This window comes from Crotalus tigris, unplaced genomic scaffold (genome assembly GCF_016545835.1).
Source record: "Crotalus tigris isolate CLP2741 ecotype Arizona unplaced genomic scaffold, ASM1654583v1 scf7180000018862.1388955, whole genome shotgun sequence".
NCBI lineage: Eukaryota > Metazoa > Chordata > Lepidosauria > Squamata > Viperidae > Crotalus > Crotalus tigris.
Genome location: NW_024097242.1, coordinates 190,372 through 210,864, shown reverse-complemented (window position 1 = coordinate 210,864; position 20,493 = coordinate 190,372). Strand labels below are relative to the sequence as shown.

Genomic DNA, 20,493 nt, shown 5'->3' with positions numbered 1-20,493 from the left:
GTTTTTATGTTTGGCATTTGCTAGATGCATGCCATGTATAATGCTGTAAGCAAATGTTATTGTTCCTTTATTGCCATCAGAGTGCATAGACATTTGCAAAGTGACTCAAGCAAAAAGTCTTATGCTCTGGTCTTGTTTATCTTAAATCCTCCCTTACGGGTTCCTTTGGAATACAAAACAAGGGATGGGCTCAGATTTGAAGGCAGCATTGTGTACTACTGGTAAGAATCTGATAAAGCCTTCCTGTATTATCAATCAGATCTTAGATTACAAAAGGAGAAGCAGAACTGAAGTGTGATTAAAATTTCGGCATTTGACAACTGGCAGGTATTTGTAGCATCCTGGGGGTCTTGGGATGATGCTTATGATCTTCCCAGAAAGTTTCTGACAAGCAAAGGCAATGAGAGAAGCTGTATTTGCTTAACAATCATGATGGTTTGCTTAAACGCAGAAAAATAAAGTTGTAAAATTGGGCACAAATTACTAAATGACCACAACATTTAAGCAACAGAGGTTCTGGGCCTATTTGTGGTCATAAGTAGAGAACTCCCTATAACACAGTTTTTTTTTTTCATCTTTTACCACCTCCTAAACAGATACTTATGTGTCCAACCTATACATCTTATTACTCTGTGTGTTCTGGGTATAACAATGGTAAATTAAGTGGCTTGTGTTCATCTGCTACTGTAATACACACACACACACACACACACACACACACACAAACAAATAAAGCATGCACTTCTTCTATATGCCAACATTCCACTGTATGATAGGTTATTACCTACTTCATCTCATATTACTCATCTCTTGGCTTCTGCTTTTATTGTCAATTATACAATAGTCTTAGTATTTGCTTCAGACTACAAAAAAATTGCTTATCTTTCAATAAAGCAAATGTTTTAGACCTACATTCATGTTAGTCTGTCTAGAGTGAACTTTGTAGCCATTAACCTGAACCAGTGATTTTTTCCCCATTCTAAAACATTGAAATAATTGGTTTTCTTTCTTTATAGTGCATTATTATGCTTATTATTCTGGTTATTATGCTTTTAACTTGCTTTTCATTTAACATTTCTCTGTCATGCATTCCTTGACTTTCTTTACACCAAGAAACAGGTAGCTATGACATGAAGTACTTTTTTGGCTCTTCTAATGTTTTAGGTTGCAAAATGTTTGGTCATCCCTTAGTCATCCCTTATCTGAGCATAAAAAAGGAACTGTTCTTGATTTTCTTTATGAACAAATGGATATTACTCTTACAGTTTCTAGACAACCTGGTGGAGGTTATTGGCCTTAATCTTTTCTCAAACTGGCATTTAATCCTCCTATAGCTGTTTGTCCATCTGCCTCTATGATGTTTAAATCTTTCTCAGGTTTTCATAGTTTACAGCAACTAAAAGGTTGAGAATGACTAATGAATCTCCCTACTTCCCCCCATGCAGCATTCCAGAGACAGTACTTCATATTTCAGTTTCCACTGGAATAATATAGAACCATTGACATTTATGTTGTATTTGTAATCTAAATTCTAATTAGAGAGAAAAACATTAAGTTAGTCTCAAGATGATGGAAAATATATATTATGCAATAATATCAGATTTTAAGAATAAATATGCAGATTTCTGAAGATTCCATCCAACTAAACTACCATTCTTTTTTTTCTTTTTTTTTTACTGTTTCCCAGAAATTCAAATATTGTCTCCCATTCTGTCTGAAAGGTTTCCCTTCCAAAGTTCAGGGAGAGATTTCCAACATCAAGAAATGTTATTCTTTCCAACCCAAAGTATTTGTCTCAGAATTCTCTCTGTTTACCTATCACTGTGATAACCCTTTGAAAACAGAATCAAAATTGGTATAGGCAGAGACAATAGTAAAAGAAAAATCTAGCCCTTTCAAAAGTTTGATAAAGGGCTAGATCAAACTGGGACTGTAAAAGAAACCAATATCCTGAATAATATCTCAGTCCCTATGGGAACTGCAACTGGAGAGTGGCTTGAAAGGTGAGCAACCAGTCCATTTGAATTTACCTCCTTGTCATGTGACCACATGCACACCTACAAGGGGTTGGAAAAAATCCAAAATCCAAGGTGTTGGGGGGGAAAATCCAAAAATCTACATGTTTTAGCCACCTTTTTTTTCCAATACAGTTTTTGACTAACCATTAATTACCAGCACATTCACAGAATTCCAGACAGTTATATTCATACCTGTAAAAACAATTTTGCAGGAAGCATCCATGAATGTCAAATGTGTCATATTGTTTGTCTGGATTAGTTTTGGATAACATAATCAGAAGAATTAGGATGTAGTCAGTTAACTTGTGGGACAATTACCTGAGAGTTTGAAACTTGCCAGTTATCACTTGTTTGCTTGCAAGATCTGGGTAATTTTGGGTTAAGATGCCAAGAATTATCTGATGGAAGTAAATACCATTTTTTAGAAGAGGTGTTTCATTTATGTTAGGTAAAGAACTATCGCACCATTGCACTCACTTCACATGCTAGTAAAGTTATGCTTAAAATCCTACAAGCTAGACTCCAGCAGTATGTGGATTGAGAACTACCAGAAGTACAGGCAGGATTTCGAAGAGGCAGAGGAACTAGAGATCAAACTGCCAACATATGCTGGATCATGGAGAAAGCTAGGAAGTTCCAGAAAAACATCTACTTCTGCTTCATTGACTATGCTAAAGCCTTTGATTGTGTGGATCACAACAAATTGTGGCAAGTTCTTAAAGAGATGGGAGTACCAGACCATCTTATTTGTCTCTTGAGAAACCTATATGTGGGTAAAGAAGCAACAGTGAGAACTGGACACGGAACCATTGATTGGTTCAAAATTGGGAAAGGAGTCCAGCAAGGCTGTATACTGTCGCCCTGCCTATTTACAGTAACTTATATGCAGAGCACATCATGAGAAAGGCAGGGCTAAATGAATCAAAAGTTGGAATTAAGATTGCCGGGAAAAATATCAACAACCTAAGATATGCAGATGATACCACTCTAATGGCAGAAAGTGAAGAGGAACTTAAGAGCCTCTTGGTGTGCGTTAAGAAGGAGAGTGCAAACATTGGCTTGAAACTCAACATTAAGAAAACCAAAATCATGGCATCTGGCCCTCTCAATTCCTGTCAAATAGATGGGGAAGAAATGGAGGTAGTGACAGATTTTATTTTCCTGGGCTCCAAGATCACCTCAGATGGGGACTGCAGCCAAAAAATTAAAAGACACTTGCTCCTCGGGAGGAAAGCTATGGCAAATCTAGACAGCATACTAAAAAGCAGAGACATCACCCTGCCAACAAAAGTGCGTATAGTCAAGGCCATGGTTTTCCCAGTTGCAATGTATGGATGTGAAAGTTGGACCATAAGAAAGGCTGAGCAACAAAGAATTGAGGCCTTTGAACTATGGTGCTGGAGAAGACTCCTGCGAGTCCCTTGGACTGCAAGGCATTCAGATCGGTCAGTCCTAGAAGAGATTAACCCCAATTGCTCTTTAGAAGGCCAGATCCTGAAGTTGAAACTCAAATACTTTGGCCACCTAATGAGAAGGAAGGACTCACCGGAGAAGGGCCTAATGCTGGGAAAGATTGAGGGCAATAGAAGAAGGGGACGACAGAGAATGAGGTGGCTGGATGGAATCACTGAAGCAGTAGGCGTGAACTTAAACGGACTCCAGAAGATGGTAGAGGACAGGAAGACCTGGAGGAACGTTGTCCATGAGGTCACGATGGGTCAGACACGACTTCGCAATGAACAACAACAACAAAAGAACAAGTTTCCCATAACTCAGTATAAAAAAAAATTCTGAACAAATCAGTTTTTCTATATTGCCAGCTCATACACTCTGCAGAATTTAAACCCCCATAACATGCTATATGAAGCCAATCACTGTAGTTTATAAACCAGTTTTCAGCATGACTTGTTATCTCTAGCCATGGTAATTTATTTAATAACCATAATTAAACAAACTATAACTTAGTAAGGGCCATGTTCTTTAAGATTTGTATTTTTAATATGTTGTAAACCACTCTGCAGTTTTTTAAAAGGCATAGTATATGTAAATTAAAACTTAAATATAAATATTGAATTATGGAACAAGCCATCCAATGAAATACTTAAGATTTACAGTCTACTAATGGCATATTGATCCTTTGTGTGAAATTACCGCAAGCATGTCTAGCACGACTGCCTTGTTTCTACATCCTTCTAAAGTTGATTTGCTTGACAAACGAAGTATATACTTGATTTTACATGTGATAACAGCGGCAAGAATCATATTTGTACAATATTGGAAAAAATGAAGAAATACCACCAGAGGAAGGAATAATTTAAAAAAATACTAGATTGTGCAGAAATGGACAGACTTACTCTGAGGTTGAAAGAAAAAGAAGCAAAATATTTTCAAATTTAGGACTTATTTTATCAATGGCTGGAGAAAAGAATAAGGGGTTAGGAATTCAGTTTGTACTAGTGAATGATAGACAACACATTTGTTGAATAAGTATTTTTGAATACTTCTGAATTGTATTTAAAAAATCATTTAAAAAAATAAAAATAAAGTTGATTTGCTGTGTTGGGCAAAGTTTTCTGCTGAGGGGCTGTGAAAGATGCGCCCGTGTATGCTTAGAATTTTGCCTGTGAATGTGGTGCAAGATAATTTCTAATAACTTCAACTGCTGAAAGATTTTCTAGGAAAAGGTACTCCTATAATCACGGAACCTGCCTCATAACTATGCATGACCTAAACTCAGAAAATCTTGTTACAGCTCTGCCCTCTAAGAGTTTTGGCCCTTCCCCCCTCCTTGAGTGGGAAATCCCGACAGATTTCTAAGGGAGAATGCCTCTTGGCAGAAAAAATGTTTCCTGTCATAGCAGCTGAAGGAGAGCAAACTCAGTGCCTAGATTCACATGTTACACTAAGCCTGTTTTACCCAACTTTGTGCCTTTTGGGTTTGTGATGCCACAATGGGCAGAACTGCACTTCTCCAAACGGGGTGGTTTCATTAATCATAATTATAGAATAAATTGTGGCTTATTCAGCTAACCACAAGTGGGTAAGTTGGGAACACTTTAAAGCAATATACAAGGTTATAAACCATGGCTTTGTAAGCTGCTATAATTATCTATGCTATGTATGTACCCAGCTACTCTGTGAGTAGGATTTCGTCTATAGCTGAAGAAATACCCCAAAGAAGGGTATCAACAGGTGTGGAGGAATCCAGAGTTTTACAGAAGTAGAAAACAGGATAGGAAGGGAAAATTCTAAGAATGAATCAATAAGGTGGGGAATTGGAGGAAAGGGGAGAGAGGAAGAATAAAATAAAATATCCTGGAAGGATATGTGGTGGACTAACTTGGCAATATTTTGTTGCCAGTTTTAGAAGTCCAGAATTACATACTGAGAGTTACAATCTATTGATTCTTCTGAGTGCCCCTCTCCAGCAGAAATTCCTCTCTCCCACACCCTCTCAGTGCCTGTGCCTCAGCTCAGTGGAGGCTGGTTCTTTGTCTCCTTGTTTGTTCTGCCACTTTTTAGGCAAAAAGCAACGAAGCCTGAAATGGAAGCTTGCTTTCAATTAGATATTGTGGTTGTGTGCAGGTCATATCCATGGAATTTTCCCTGGGTTGTAATTTTGTAGTTTCACTGGGCAGAAATCCTGGGATGCTTTTCCCCTGCAGATGCAGGAGTTACTCTATTAGAAGGGTCCGTGATGCTCTCTGAGCTTGGTTGTTTTCTTGCAGACATGTCATTACCAAACCAGGTAACAATATCATTGCATTGATGATATTACCTGCTTGGGTTATGAAATATATGCAAGAAAACAAGCTCAGAGAGCACCAAGGATCCCTCATTTCAACCCTGAACTACAAATATTCTCCTTTATCATTACTCTACTAGTTTGCATCATTGTTTGTTTCCTGACACTGCTCACAGTGTGAGTACATTCGAGTGCGAACCACACCTTCTTGGAATTTCTTACACAATGCACTTGCTATTGGCTCAGAAGGAGAGATATGCAAAGAACAGCAAATCCCAGCTGTCTATTGCTTGAAAGACAATGCAAAAGGCTGCTTTCGTTTGCTCTTCCAAGTTCACATACAGGGCTGGATATTTCAGTCTTGTTTTCCATTGATGGAATCGTTCCCAGGCTTTTTCATTAAAGAAGCTGTACAATGGGTGTGGAGCCTACCCTCAAGAGTGCCTTAGTAACTGCTGCCGGATTACAGTGTTGCTGCAGGACATTTCTAACACAGGGACCTTCGTTCTCTAGTAATTTCTGCCCATCTGATCAGATCTAATAGGGAAGGAACTCTTCAGGTCCCATTCTTCAGGAACCCTGGGAGTGTGTTTTCTATAGCTGAAATGGCATTCCACTTAAAGTCAGAACAGTACCAGACTGTTGACATTCAGGATTAACTATCAGTAATGAGAAATCTCTGATTGCACTTTTTGATGATCTGTGGTAGGAACAGGATCGTGGTGAGGCATCTATCTTGGCCTTCCTAGTTCTTTCAATGACTTTCAGTGCTGTTGATCATAGCATCCTTCTGTACTGGCCTAAGAACTTAGGAGTCGGGACATGGTGTTGTAGTGATAATCCTTCCTCCAGGACTGATTCCATTTGGTGTTGATGGGGGCCTTGGGTTCTGTTCTTGCCCTGGTCCTGTTTAATGTGTACATAAAACTGTTGATTGAAACTTTCAGCAGAGGTTGAAGTACCATTAATATAATGATGATAGTCACTATACATCTCTAACCCTGGCTGATGAAGTGATGCGCTCAAGATTCTTTCCTAAGCTTAGAAGGCCATGGGATATGGAGGAGATCCAGTTTAACTCTAGGAAAGCCAAGTGGCTTTGAGTTTTAGATGTTCCCATATCTGGGCACTTCCCATCATCAATTCTGGATGGGTTAATATTCTACCAGATAGAACCAGCATGCAATTTTGGAGTCTTTCTGGACTTATCTTTAAGGACTGGGTAATAGCAGCATCCTTGAGGGCCTGTGTCTAAATCCATCTTTACACAAATTCCACCATACTTTGGTCCCCTCCCATTTGAACTCTTGCAACTTGCACTACATGGGGCTACCCTTGAAAATCACTTAGGTTAGTTACAGTTGGTTCAGAATTCAGCAGTGTGCATAATTACACAGCTGTGTAGTTCAGAATTCAGCAGTGTGGATAATTACACACATCACAGCTCATTGATTCCCAGTCAACTTTTAAGTACAATTCAAAGTGCTGGTTATCATGTAAAAGGCCTTCTTAATACAGGACTGGGTTATTGGCAAGAATACCTACCTCTGATTATTCTTTGAAAGAGATTGGCCTTGGTTACACTATGTTTTGGGGAGTCTTTATTATTATTGTTTTAACTCATATTGTTTTGTGGATCATTTGTTATTCTCATTTTAATCTGACATTAACTAGCTGCTGGAGTCATATTCTACTATTGGAATGGGCAAACAAACAAACAAATAAATAAGTAAGTAAAGCCTCCAAGACCTGGATGTTCTGGAAATCATGATAAGACAGCTGGTGCTCTCCCTGCAGTAGGCAGTTTTTGTTATTCAGTCTATTTTCTTCTATGTGTTAATGGTTAGGTGGCTTTAATTTGGGACATTGGTTATTCCCCAGCACCATCATACCTTTTGTATTATTGTTAAGCTGCTCAGAGCACTTTTGGAACTGGGTAGCCTATATATTCCAGTATGTCCCAGGAACATATACCATGTTTTCCCCAAAATAAGACCCGGTCTTATATTAATTTTTGCTCCCAAAAATGCATTATTTTCTAGTTAGGGCTTATATTTGGAGAAATATGGTACTAAATGCCGTCTGGCTGATGATCTTAATTGGGGCTTATTTTTGCGGTGAGGCTTATATTACGAGCATCCTGAAAAGTCATGCTAGGGCTTATTTTCCAGTTGGGTCTTATTTTTGGGGAAACACGGTATATTACTATCTGGGGGGGGGTGAAAAGGAGAGGGAGGAACAAGATATTTATATACGTTCCCATCAAGCTTAGACTTGGGAACATGCACTTTTGCATTCCTTTCTGTCATACAAATCTTGTGAGACCAGTGCTTTTATTAGAAAAAGGATTTTTTTTGTTTCTTCTGTGACTATGAAAGGGACTACAGTCCAATGTCTTGCTACACAACAGAGACCATATTTAGGTTCATAACTTTACAATTGGTGGTTTCTTCTAGTTGTATGAGCATTAAAAAAGGGATGGGAGGAAAATGTCTTATTTTATGCCTTTAACATAAATAAGAAATCGGCACAAGAAAGTGTTGATAGAAATTAATGCACTTACCATCTATTAGGTACCGTAGCTGTTAAAGGTTCAGGAACTTTGCCAAGAAAAGAAGTTCCATTGTGAAGCACAGCAATTTGTTTAATTTCTGTATTTTAAGAGCATGCCTTTACTAAAAACCCAGGTACTTAGGAGAAAAAGTAATGCAATTAGGAACAATGTTGGGCAACAGTTGCAGAGGAAGGCAACATCTTCTGCATGCTATTGGACTGGCAGCTTTATGATGACTAGGTAGTAGAAGGGCCAAAGGATGTCAGTACTTGGTTCATCCACTATATTCCAGCAGGAGGAAGACACTAAGAGACAGGGATTTGGAAGACAAGGGGCAGATATGAGGACGGCTCAGAGTCCAAAGCTGGAAATGTCTCTCTCTGTCTAGGAAGACAGTTTAAGAAGAATTTTAGCTAGTATTGACAGAATAGAGATAACTGGACAAGTGGAGCTACTGACCCCTCCCCCCAAAAAAACAGTTACTTAATCAAAGTCTTTGTCAATCAAGTGTCTATGGCAGTGTTTCCCAAACTTGACAATTTTAAGGCATGTGGACTTCAACTCCCAGAATTCCACAGCCAGCGTTGCTGGCTGTGGAATTCTGGGAGTTGAAGTCCTCATGCCTTAAAATTGTCAAGTTTGGGAAACACTGGTCTATGGTGTCCTTTATCTTCCCTATATTCCACCAAGTTATCTTAATTTAGACAATTAAGGATAATTCTAAACCTTCAAAGAGGTTTAACAGCAGCAAAGGAAAAAGATAATGAAAGAAAATCTCCCATCCAATAAGGGGCTATGCAAAAAGTATTTGGCATCCTAGTTAGAGTTGATATGCAGTAAGAATTCAGGATCGTTGCAGGATTACATTTTGACCTAATATAAAACCTCCCTAGCAAGACACAACATATTTTGACCTCTGTAAAACTATATACCAAAGCTGTGGCCATTGCAATTACCAGGTCTCTATATAAGAAATAACTACATCTCCACAGAAATAGAGTACAACAATGATAAAAACTCTCTTGAATGCATTTGGGTCAATATAAAAGGGGGGGAAATGACATTGCCATAGGTGTATACTACAGACCACCCAACCAAACAGAGGAAATAGATGAACTTTTTGCTAGTCAGCTAACTAAGGTATGTAGGAAGCACACCACAATAGTAATGGGGGACTTTAACTACCCTGACATCAACTGGGAGACAAACTCCGCACCAAGTGGAAGATCAAACAGGTTCCTGGCAAACCTAGCAGACAACTTTGTCTCCCAAAAAGTAGAGAAGGGAACTAGGGGATTAGCCATTTTGGATCTAATTCTCACTAACAGAGATGAAATGATAGACGGTGTTGAAGCCATAGGAACCCTGGGAGGAAGTGATCATGCAATATTAGAATTCAACATTATAGAAGCACAACCAATAGAACACAGTCAAACTAGAGTCTTGGACTTCAAGAGAGCTAATTTCAATAAACTTAGAGAGGGCTTGGGAAGGATTCCATGGATGAGAATCCTCAAGGGGAAAACAACTCAAGAAGCTTGGGAAATTTTGAAAAATGAGATAATAAAAGCACAGTCTAGCACAATACCAACCAAGAGGAAAAATAGCAGCTCTCAAAAGAAACCAGCATGGCTGCATAAAGAACTCTCTGACAAATTGAAAGATAAAAAGGACAAGTACAGAAAGTGGAAAGAGGGGAACATAACTAAGTCAGAATATCAGCAAATAGCCCGAGCCTGCAAAGATGAAGTGAAGAAAGCCAAGGCTCAAAATGAACTAAGGCTTGCGACCAAAGTCAAAAATAACAAAAAAAGCTTCTTTCAACATGTAAAAAACAAGAAAAAAGTGAAGGAAATGATTGGTCCATTAGTGGGTGGAAGTGGCAAGAAGGTGACAAGCAACAGGGAGAAAGCAGAACTATTTAACTCATTTTTTGCATCTGTCTTTACACAAAGGGAAAAAACAGACCAACCTATCAAAAATAGTGCCATAAAAAACAAAACAGAAACACAAGTTAAGATAGGCAAGAAAATGGTTAGGGAGCACCTGTCCAGCCTAGATGAGTTCAAATCGCCAGGACCAGATGGATTACACCCCAGAGTTCTCAAGGAACTGGCAGATGTGATATCGGAGCCACTGAACTATATTTTTCAAAGATCCTGGAACACAGGGGAACTACCAGAGGACTGGAAAAGAGCTGATGTAGTTCCCATCCTCAAAAAAGGAAAAAAAATGGATCCAGGAAATTACAGACCTATCAGCCTGACCTCAATACCTGGGAAGATCCTGGAAAAGATAATCAAACAACGAATCAACGAACACCTAGAGGCAAACAAAGTCATTACTAAAAGCCAACATGGGTTTGTCAAAAATAGATCATGCCAGACAAATCTTATTGCATTCTTTGACCAAGTGACAAAATTAGTGGATCAGAGGAATGCTGTGGACATAATTTACTTGGACTTCAGTAAGGCATTTGATAAAGTAGATCACAACCTACTACTTGACAAGATAGAAAAATGTGGGGTAGACAGAACCACCACCAGATGGATCCGTAGCTGGCTGACCGGCCGTACTCAGCGAGTGGTCCTCAATGGAACTGCATCTATATGGAGGGAAGTGTGTAGTGGGGTGCCCCAGGGCTCTGTTCTGGGCCCAGTACTCTTCAACATCTTCATCAACGATTTGGATGAAGGGATAGATGGGGAACTCATCAAATTTGCAGATGACACCAAGCTGGCAGGAATAGCCAACACTCCAGAAGACAGGCTTCAGGTACAGAAGGATCTGGACAGACTTGAACACTGGGCACTAACTAACAAAATGAAATTCAATGGTGAAAAAAGCAAGGTTCTACATTTAGGCAAGAAAAACCAAATGCACAAGTACAGCATAGGTGGCACCATGCTCAATAGTAGTAACTGTGAGAGGGACCTCGGAGTCCTAGTAGACAATCACTTAAATATGAGCCAGCAGTGTGCTGCAGCTGCCAAAAAGGCCAACACAGTGCTAGGCTGCATTAACAGAGGGATAGAATCAAGATCACGTGAAGTATTAATACCACTCTTCAATGCCTTGGTAAGGCCACACTTGGAATACTGCATCCAGTTTTGGTCACCACGATGTAAAAAAGATGTTGAGACTCTAGAAAGAGTACAGAGAAGAGCAACAAAGATGATTAGGGGACTGGAGGCTAAAACATATAAGGAACGGTTGCGAGAATTGGGTATGTCTAGTTTAACGAAGAGAAGGACAAGGGGGGACATGATAGCAGTATTCCAATATCTCAGGGGCTGCCATAAAGAAGAGGGAATTAAGCTATTTTCCAAAGCACCTGAAGGCAGGACAAGAAGCAACGGGTGGAAACTAATCAAGGAGAGAAGCAACCTAGAACTAAGGAGAAACTTCCTGACAGTGAGAACAATTAATCAGTGGAACAGCCTGCCTCCAGAAGCAGTAAATGCTCCAACACTGGAAGTTTTTAAGAAGAGACTGGACAGCCATTTGTCCGAAATGGTGTAGGGTTTCCTGCCCGAGCAGGGGGTTGGACTAGATGACCTCCAAGGTCCCTTCCAACTTTACTATTATTATTATTATTATTATTAAAGTATTACATTGGGGCAAGAAAGTTGTTGATGAAAAGACAAAGAGCATTGAGCAAAGGACAGACCTGTGTGAAATCACACAAATTGTGGTGTTCTCACCGCCCTATTAAATGTTGCCTTCCCAATGGCTTGCTTTCAGCCATTAGGATTGTCTGCCTCCTTTCATGCAGCAAATTCTTGACCGAAACTGTACATCTATATGCATGTGTCTCTGCCAACAGCACTGATCACTGGCAGTAGGCGTGAGATACAAACTGCATGCCGGTAAACTTCCAGTAATGGAAGGCAAGAGGGTAGCAGCTGCCAGCCTCATTTTAATTCAGCCCACTTGATCAGAATAGTAAGATCTGGTACCAAGAAAACAAACCTGCTGTTGTGCCAACTAATGCAGTGACCTCTACTCATTGGGCCTACTTTTTTTTTTTAAATAATAGCATTTATTGTAAAACACTGTTGGTAGGTTTTCAAAGAGAGAGGAGGCTGTTTTCTAAGCGTCATTTGGAGAACTCTAGAAGAGGGATGACAGAGTTTGCTTTGATTTAATTGATACAATTTTCTAACACGTAAAATGAAGGGAAAGGCACTGTTAGTGTTCCTGGAAGTGTTTGATTGCTATCATGCCTGAGGGAGAAATTTCTTCCTTTCATTTTACACAACTGTATGTATGGGATGAAATTATGGGAAAGAGCCTCAAGAGGGACCTGCAGGAATGCTGCTGGGAAGAGCACGTGACTTTTTTTTTCTTTTTTCTTTTCTTTTCAAAAGACTCAGTGCTGAGGATTTGCCAGGCGGGGAGAGGCGGTGGTATTGTTCTGGGACCCAGGAATCTCCATGTGAACGTGAGGGGGGGGGGGGGGCTGGCTTGAATTAATCAACAGCAGGTGCAATAGAAAACCAGGAATCGTTTCAGGACTAACTACCAGGAGCCAACCTGGATCACACATCTGCAGCCTGGAACCTCTTTTCCATGTCGTCAAAGTCCAGGCAAAAGTAGCTTCGCTTTAGAAGCAGATTTACTTGAAGGCCAAAAATAAAAAAATAAATCTCGGTTAGGAAAAGCTGTTCTGTTATTTTGGTTTAACCAGCTGTGCCCCAGCAGTATTAAATTGTGCAACTTCATACAGCTGGGGTGCAGCTGGTCAAATGTGGCCCTTAGCTCTTTCCTATTAAGATCAGGATTCGCCCAGCATTGCCCATCGGATAGCAAAACTTGTTACCCGAGAAGCCCCGAGGCCTTCTTTCAGAGGAAAGGAGAATCGGATTTGAAGAACTGGGGTGGTCGTGTCCACGGCCGGATATTCCCGTCTCCGGGCTTTGATGTTGCTCGGATCTAGATAGCCTCTCCCTCCCCGGGCCATTGAGATGCAGAGCGAAGAGTTACGGGTAGGGGTCTGCTTTGTTCTGGCTACCCTCGATTTCTCCTCAGAGACAGGCTCCAGTTTGGAACAGCAAGTGGAGACAGGGATGGCCTCGGCATTCGGCTTGGTGAAAAGCATAGGGAGGTGATGGCAGGTAGGATCGGGGGAGGCGCGTGGCTGGGTTAGGGCTCTGCGCTCGGGGGGGGGGGGCTGAAGTTGCTCGAGCCACTTGCGGAACCTGCTGCGCGCTCCTTTTGGGCGAGGCCACGCCTTCCTATCTCCCCTCTTCCCAGCCGTCCCGGGAAGAAGGGCTGCAGCTTCAGCGGCGCTTACTGCAAAGCGCAAGGCAGCTGCTCATGTTTGCAGCACTCTCCGTAGGAGGGAAAGCCAGTGCTGGGAGTCAGAACCTCTCGAGACGTGCCAGTCCCGTGCTCAACGTGTCCCCCCCCCATGGGCTGCATCTTGCGAAAGTTCATTTGCTCGGGCGTATTGGCAGACGCTGTGTTTTATTGTTTGCTTCTTCAAAGAAACAAAGTCGATCATGCTCAAAAAAATCCCTTAACATTCACTTCCTTAGGGTTATAATAAGTCCATTCAAAGGTTGTCTCTGTTAATATTCATCCACTTTTCCCCCAGGAAAATGTTGACCTTTATATAGAATAGTGCTAATGGAACACTTTTTGCATATTTGCATTAATCCGTGATTGCAGATTTATCCTTCTTGAAACTTTTACTATGACTTTCTTTTTCTTTCCCCAATTTATATGCCAAAGTTTATTTGCAGGTTCAGAATTTGTTTTGCATAATTCATCTTTATTTCCATCTCTCTCACTGTTAAACAGAAGTTGCCCTTGGAAAGCTTAATTTGGCAAGTAATAGTTATCATCCTTGGGGTTTTTTTTATAATTCTTCCTTTATTTATCTCATCCAAAATCATTTGTATTTTTCTCCTGCGTCTTCTTTTGGAGTTCATTATTATATTGTATAAAGTATCCTCTTAAAAAGCTTCACTTTCATCCCAACCCATTCTTACTTCTGTGCCTTTATTAAGATTATTCTCACACAATTTTTTTAAACTTTTTTTTGTAGTCCTCCACCACCCTTTGGTAATAGCATCTGATTCAATCTCCACATAAAAGAGCCATTTTTTCTTGCAAAATTAAAGCTTGTTTGTGACCTGAAAAAATCTGTCTCCATCTTATGAACAATAGTAGCCAAACCTTTGAATCCAAACCATATCCTTGAAAAAGATCTAGGTCTTTCAGTAAAATAAGTATATTCCTTTGAGATCATTTTTAATAACAGAATAACTGAGTTGGAAGGGACCTTGGAGGTCATCTAGTCCAACCTCCTGCTCAGGCAGGAAACCCTGTACCATTTCAGACAAATGGCTGTCCGTCTCTTCTTAAAAACGTCCAGTGTTGGAGTATTCACAACTTCTGGAGGCAAGTTGTTTCACTGATTAATTGTTCTAACTTTTAGGATATTTCTCCTTAGTTCTAGGTTGCTTCTCTCCTTGATTAGTTTCCATCCATTGCTTCTTGTCCTGCCCTCAGGCACCTTGGAGAATAGCTTGACTCCCTCTTTTTTGTGGCAATCCCGGGAATTATTGGAAAATCAGGGGAAATATAAGATGAACTGTAGCAGAAAAATACAGTTATCAATGGTTTTCCCATTTATCAGAAAGATGCAAAATGGATAAAAAGACTTATGGTATGGAGCAAATTAAGGAAGAATTTGAAATATAATTTGAATCAGCTTGTTACGGTCAAATGTTGGGGCATGACCAACCTGATTTTATGAGCATTTTCGGGGTGGTTGTTAAGCACTCTGATCATTAAGTGAACCAGCTGTCAGTTTGCCTAAAACCAAAAATAATGGGCCATAAATGTGGCTGTATTGCCAAATGCCAAAGTGTGATCATGTGACCATGGGGGGTGGGCTACCATTGGAACTTCGGGACTGGTCACAGTTCTCTTTTTCCAGGTAGTTTGTAATGTTAAATGATGTCTAAATGACAAGTCCTAAGTTAAAGATAATCACATGCAGAGAGATGGAAGGATTGGACACTATCCACCCTGGAGGAATAATGAAATTGACAAAACTTGCTATGACAGACAAACTGAAAATATAACATATTTAAAATATAACAATAAAATATAATAATTAAAATATTAGTATTTGTAACTGCTGTGAAGAATATCAGAAGCTACTTCTCTGAAACTTTATATCTTTAACTTTTTGCTTTTTATTTTTTTATTGCACTTTTACTTTTTTTCTATTTCTCTTTTTTGCCTCTCTGTCCTAATTTGGTTTGTATTAGATCTTGTTATTGTTCTTTAAACATTTAATAAAAATATTTTTAAACCCCCTTAACATTAATTGCTGCACTCAGTAATAGGACAGTTTTGCATTCTTTTAATGCCCATTGCACACAGATTTCTGAAAAATTAAACTTCCAAGCAGTTTTGGAGCTGAGGTGGTGTTCTGTTTAGTGTGTTGCTATGAAAAGAGTACTCACGTCTACCCTTTCCCATTCTCTCAAATCTCCCAGACAACAGAGTTTCATTAGGTCTAGACAAGCAGAAGTCAGCACAATAGTGATCCATCTGTTCCATTATAGGATAGTAATAAATAATGATTTTGTTGCTTCCATTAGACAAAAACTTATTATATTGTTACAGTGCCTGATTTCATTTTCTGGAATGAAAAAATTAAGAATATTTTTGGAATGAAAAAATTAAGAACATTGAGGAAGGAGGAATTGAACACTCTTAATATTTTTTATCCTTTCTAATTTTTATGACTTCTTGTTACTGTGGATCCATAGCCCAGTTCCATTTAATATGAACACAGGATTGAAAAATAACTCCTACCAAGTTAAGATTAGATCTATTTAATCATATCCTTTCCTCATTCCTTTTTGCTTAATAGTTATTGTATACAGCACTTAAAATACTTGTTGGTTACTTATAGTGTTGCATGGAATGAATAAAATATGGATAGATGGATATGGTTTTTTAATTCATTATGTTCTACTTGCATTTCAGTAGCTGCCAGTCATTAAACTATAATTTTAATTAAAACTGTAAATTATATCCAAGTATATTAAAAAAAATTGCAATGACATACAGTACTTTGTCTGTATCCCATCTTTATTACCTTATAAGTAACACAAGGCAATGAACATACAAAATACTCTTTCTTTTCATGTTTTCCCCACAACCCTGTGGGGTGGGTAGGAGTGAGAGAGAATGACTGGCCCAAAGTCACCTAGGAAGCGAGCCTTTTCCATGGCAGTCCCTGACTTAGGGGACATCTTCCCCCTGTAATTTGGCAGGCCCATCTTTTTAACTTTCCAAAAAGCACTTAAGAGCTGGCCTTTCCTCAAAGCCAAGGGATAGAGTGAAATTGATTAGATGAACATGTGGGCTGCATGTGAAAGTTTAGCTATGGTGCTAGGTTTTAATATTTTTTTCCAATATTTTTATTGTAAATGTATGGGGTTTTTTTGATGTGAGCTGTCCAGAGTTTGGCATAAGATGGGCAGCTATATAAATGTTTTAAATAAATACATTAAAAATTCTTGATTGAAAATATATTTGTTTTCTTAGATGGAAAACCTTGTATAAACTTCCCAGTGTAAATCTTGTCAAATGGTCTCAGATACTTGGCCCTTGCCAATCTCAAGGCCCAGAGGACACTTTTCTTTCTCTCTCCTAATTAATTGTTTCTACTAACACAATCATCATTTACTGAAATCCTCAGACTAATCACAAGTGGGAGAAGGCAGGAAATATGTGGGCAATACAGCTTGTGTGAAGAGGCTGTTCAAGACTAAAAGACCCTTTTATCTGCTAAATTCCAGCTGATGGTCTTGTGTAAGTTGGATTTGGCTGAGAGCCTTCCAGATACCTTTTGCTGCTTTATATTGAGCTGCTGATTCCCAGTTTCTGTCCTGATTGCCCTTCTCTCTTTCAGAAATGACTCTGCTAACTTCCCAGCCAACATCACTGGAGTCAGCACCCCTTGCAGCCACCACACCAAACCCAGAACAAAGAATGCTGGAGAAGAGAGCAAAAGTCATTGCAGAACTGTTGCAGACTGAACAGGATTATATCCGGGATCTTGAAATGTGTATCCAGAAGGTCCTGGTGCCATTACAGGAGGAACAGGTGAGAATAATGTGTAGCTTTTCACTAGGAACAGAATATAACCGAATCATACTGAGCCACTGAGTATAGTGGTTATAGCACTGGATTGCATTTTTGGAGATAATACAAGAAATTAAACCCAAGCTTGCTTGCTTGCTTTTTCTTTCATCTTCCTGTCTGTTGTCTGTCTTTCTGTCTATCATTATACCTACCGTATTTATATAGTTGCCTGTCAAATGGATGTGATTGGACAATGTACAATAGAAAACAAATCATAAAAAGACACAAACATTAAAAATTTTAATCAAAGCTTATTAGATAATCCTGAACCAAATTACTTGCAGATTTCAGGAAGAGACAAAGGGTATCGGCGTGATAACTTGAGTTGAATTAATTGTATTTGTATAATATTGTATAGAAGCAGAGGTGGTACTTCCTCTGTGATCTACAGAGGAAATATTTGGTACAGGGTTGAAAGGGCCATTTTCAGCGGTTCTTAGTATCTATACCACTGGTGGCGAACCTAGGGCACGGGTGCCAGAGGCAGCACTCAGAGCCCTCTCTGAGGGCACATGCGCCGTCACCCCAGTCCTAGGCCTTCAGCTGGGTTTTATAAAACCTTTTCGCTTTAGGCTTCCGCTGCCATGTGCAAAAAAAAAAAAAAAGTTTCAATCAGTCAATTTCAACTTCTTGCGGGAAAAAAAAATCTTGCAAAGTTGGAATTGATTGATTGAACTTTTTAGTCCCACCCAGTCTGCCGTTACCACCACAGCCACACCCACCCAGTGGGCCATGCCCAGCCAATGGGCCACACCCATCCGGCACCCGACGATGCATAAGTGGGTTTTGGGTTGCAGTTTGGGCACTCGATCTCTAAAAGGTTTGCCATCACTGATCTATACCATCAGTGATGATGCTGTGTAAATTTATAGGGTGTTATTCTTGGTGCTCCAGCAGTATTATTGTTTTGTAGCATGCTTTATGTTAATGGGGAAAAGGTCACCGAGATAAATTTCCATATGAAAACAGTGTGCCCCAGGACAAATTGACCTTTGCTTCCTCCTAGGTGCCACAGGTAGATTGTGAGCTGTTGTTTGGGAACATCTGTGGGGTGATTGATTTCTCAAAGAAGTTGTTGAGCTCCCTGGAAGCCGCAGATGCTGTTGGTATGTGTTTTACCTATCGGTACTTGTGATAACAGTGTTCTGTGATAACCATTCCATGGTAACAGCATTTCTTGCACCTCGGAATACAGTCATGCTGGCCACATGAACACATAAATGTCTTTGGACAACTTTGGCTCCCTTGGCTAAGAAATGGAGATGAGCACTGCCCCCTAGAGTCAGACACGACTGGATAGGGGAAACCTTTACCTTTACTTATGGGATATCTTAACACTAGACTGGAAGGAAGGAGAATGATTAGAGGGGGCAAAGATAAGCCTTGCTTGGTGGATGCCTAAGGCAGTCTTCTTCAGCTGTTAATCCTCCAGATGTGTGGTCTGCAATTACCAGAACATCCAGGTGCGAAAGGCTACTGCTAAGAATTCTGGAGTTCATGCTTACATCTCTGGATGGCATCCATACTGGAGAAAGCTGATTCACCTTCTGGTATCAGTGGCGTTTAGCACCCTTAAGCTGGCGTAGTTTTGCTAATTCTAATTAATTTGTCAAGAAGTGCTTTTTTCCAAAAATTATATTGATTTTATATAATGTTCTGAACCGAAGCGATTACTTTCACCCAACAGAGTTTTTCTTATGTCAGTGCTTGGATTCCCCCTTCCATTATTTTGAGCGGATAATAGACACAGAGCAAATAATAGACACAGAACTTGTATCTTTTTATAAGGAACTGAGTGTGAACTGGGTAACTTGAGAAAATAAATCAAGCTAGAATAATTTGTGACTTTATATATGGCAGTTGTTCAAGTTTCAGCTGAGTTGTATTTTGTCATGTCCAAGATGAGAATGGAAAAGCAGCATATTTTGTGGTAGGAGCAATCACATCCGAAATCCTATGCTGATTCTGGTGGCCCACAGTTAAAGAAGATGTTGTCTGGTACAATGTTCTTAGATAATATTAAAAGTGTTCTTCATTGAACTTTGGGCTTATTTCCTACCATATCTGTTACATCAAGAAATAAAAAGATTGGCTTTTTGCGTTTTTCTTTCAGAGAAATCAGCATTACTATATTATTAATATATAATATTACTATTATAATCAATAATCCCTAAAATTCTTAAAGTATGATTTCATACACTACAATAGGGACACTAAAAATAGAAAAAAGAGGCCATCAGAAGTACATTTTTTCTTACTGGAAAAAAGTATGAAAGAGAATACTAAAATAATACTTCTTAACATTTCTGTAGAAATTATTTACTAATCTGTGTAGCCTGGAATACAATTTTTGCAACTGAGATTCTGTGTGATGAAGAATACCACACAACAATCTTTTTTGTAACGGGAACAATCTCAAAACAAACCTACTTCCATTTTAGATATTTATTTGTTAAATTTAGATGACCAGAATCAATTGTCATAAGGTTCATATTGTTTTACAATTTCCAGAATTACTGGATTTATATTTAGTTGATATTTATATTGGCTCGCATATCTGTTTACAATATATATTGCATTATTTTATTTTATTATTTAAAACAAATCATTGCTTTATCACTGAATTTAATGCTTGATGCTTTTTATGTATTTCATAAATATGTTGATAGTTATAAAAATAAATAACTCCATTCTTTAAGCAATATATACAGTCTGCATGCTACCACATTAACAATTTACTTCTGTTTCTAAGGCCCAGTCTTTCTGGAGCTGCGGGCTGAGCTGGAGGCTGTGTATAAGGTATATTGCCAGAACCACGATGAAGCTATTGCACTTCTAGAAGCCTATGAGAAGGATGAAAAGGTGCAGAAGCTTCTGTTGGAATCTCTGGAGGTCCTCAGGTAAAAGGGCAAGATGGACTTCTAAGCTACTTAGACATACTGCTGATTTGTGCTTGTGTAGTATTTGAGACACTGCCTCATGTGTCTCTCTTATCCTAG

At 39.3% G+C, this 20,493-nt stretch overlaps 1 protein-coding gene across 2 annotated transcripts in view; it reads left to right on the top strand.

The window, feature by feature from the left end:
* Positions 1–20,493, top strand: part of LOC120314216 (dynamin binding protein) — a 58,520-nt gene that overhangs the window by 30,258 nt on the left and 7,769 nt on the right. For both annotated transcript variants that reach the window (XM_039357069.1, XM_039357068.1), the window contains 3 exons: positions 17,262–17,455; positions 18,501–18,600; positions 20,247–20,394. In XM_039357069.1, coding sequence (XP_039213003.1) covers positions 17,262–17,455; positions 18,501–18,600; positions 20,247–20,394 — 442 coding nt within the window. The remainder of the gene's footprint in view (positions 1–17,261; positions 17,456–18,500; positions 18,601–20,246; positions 20,395–20,493) is intronic.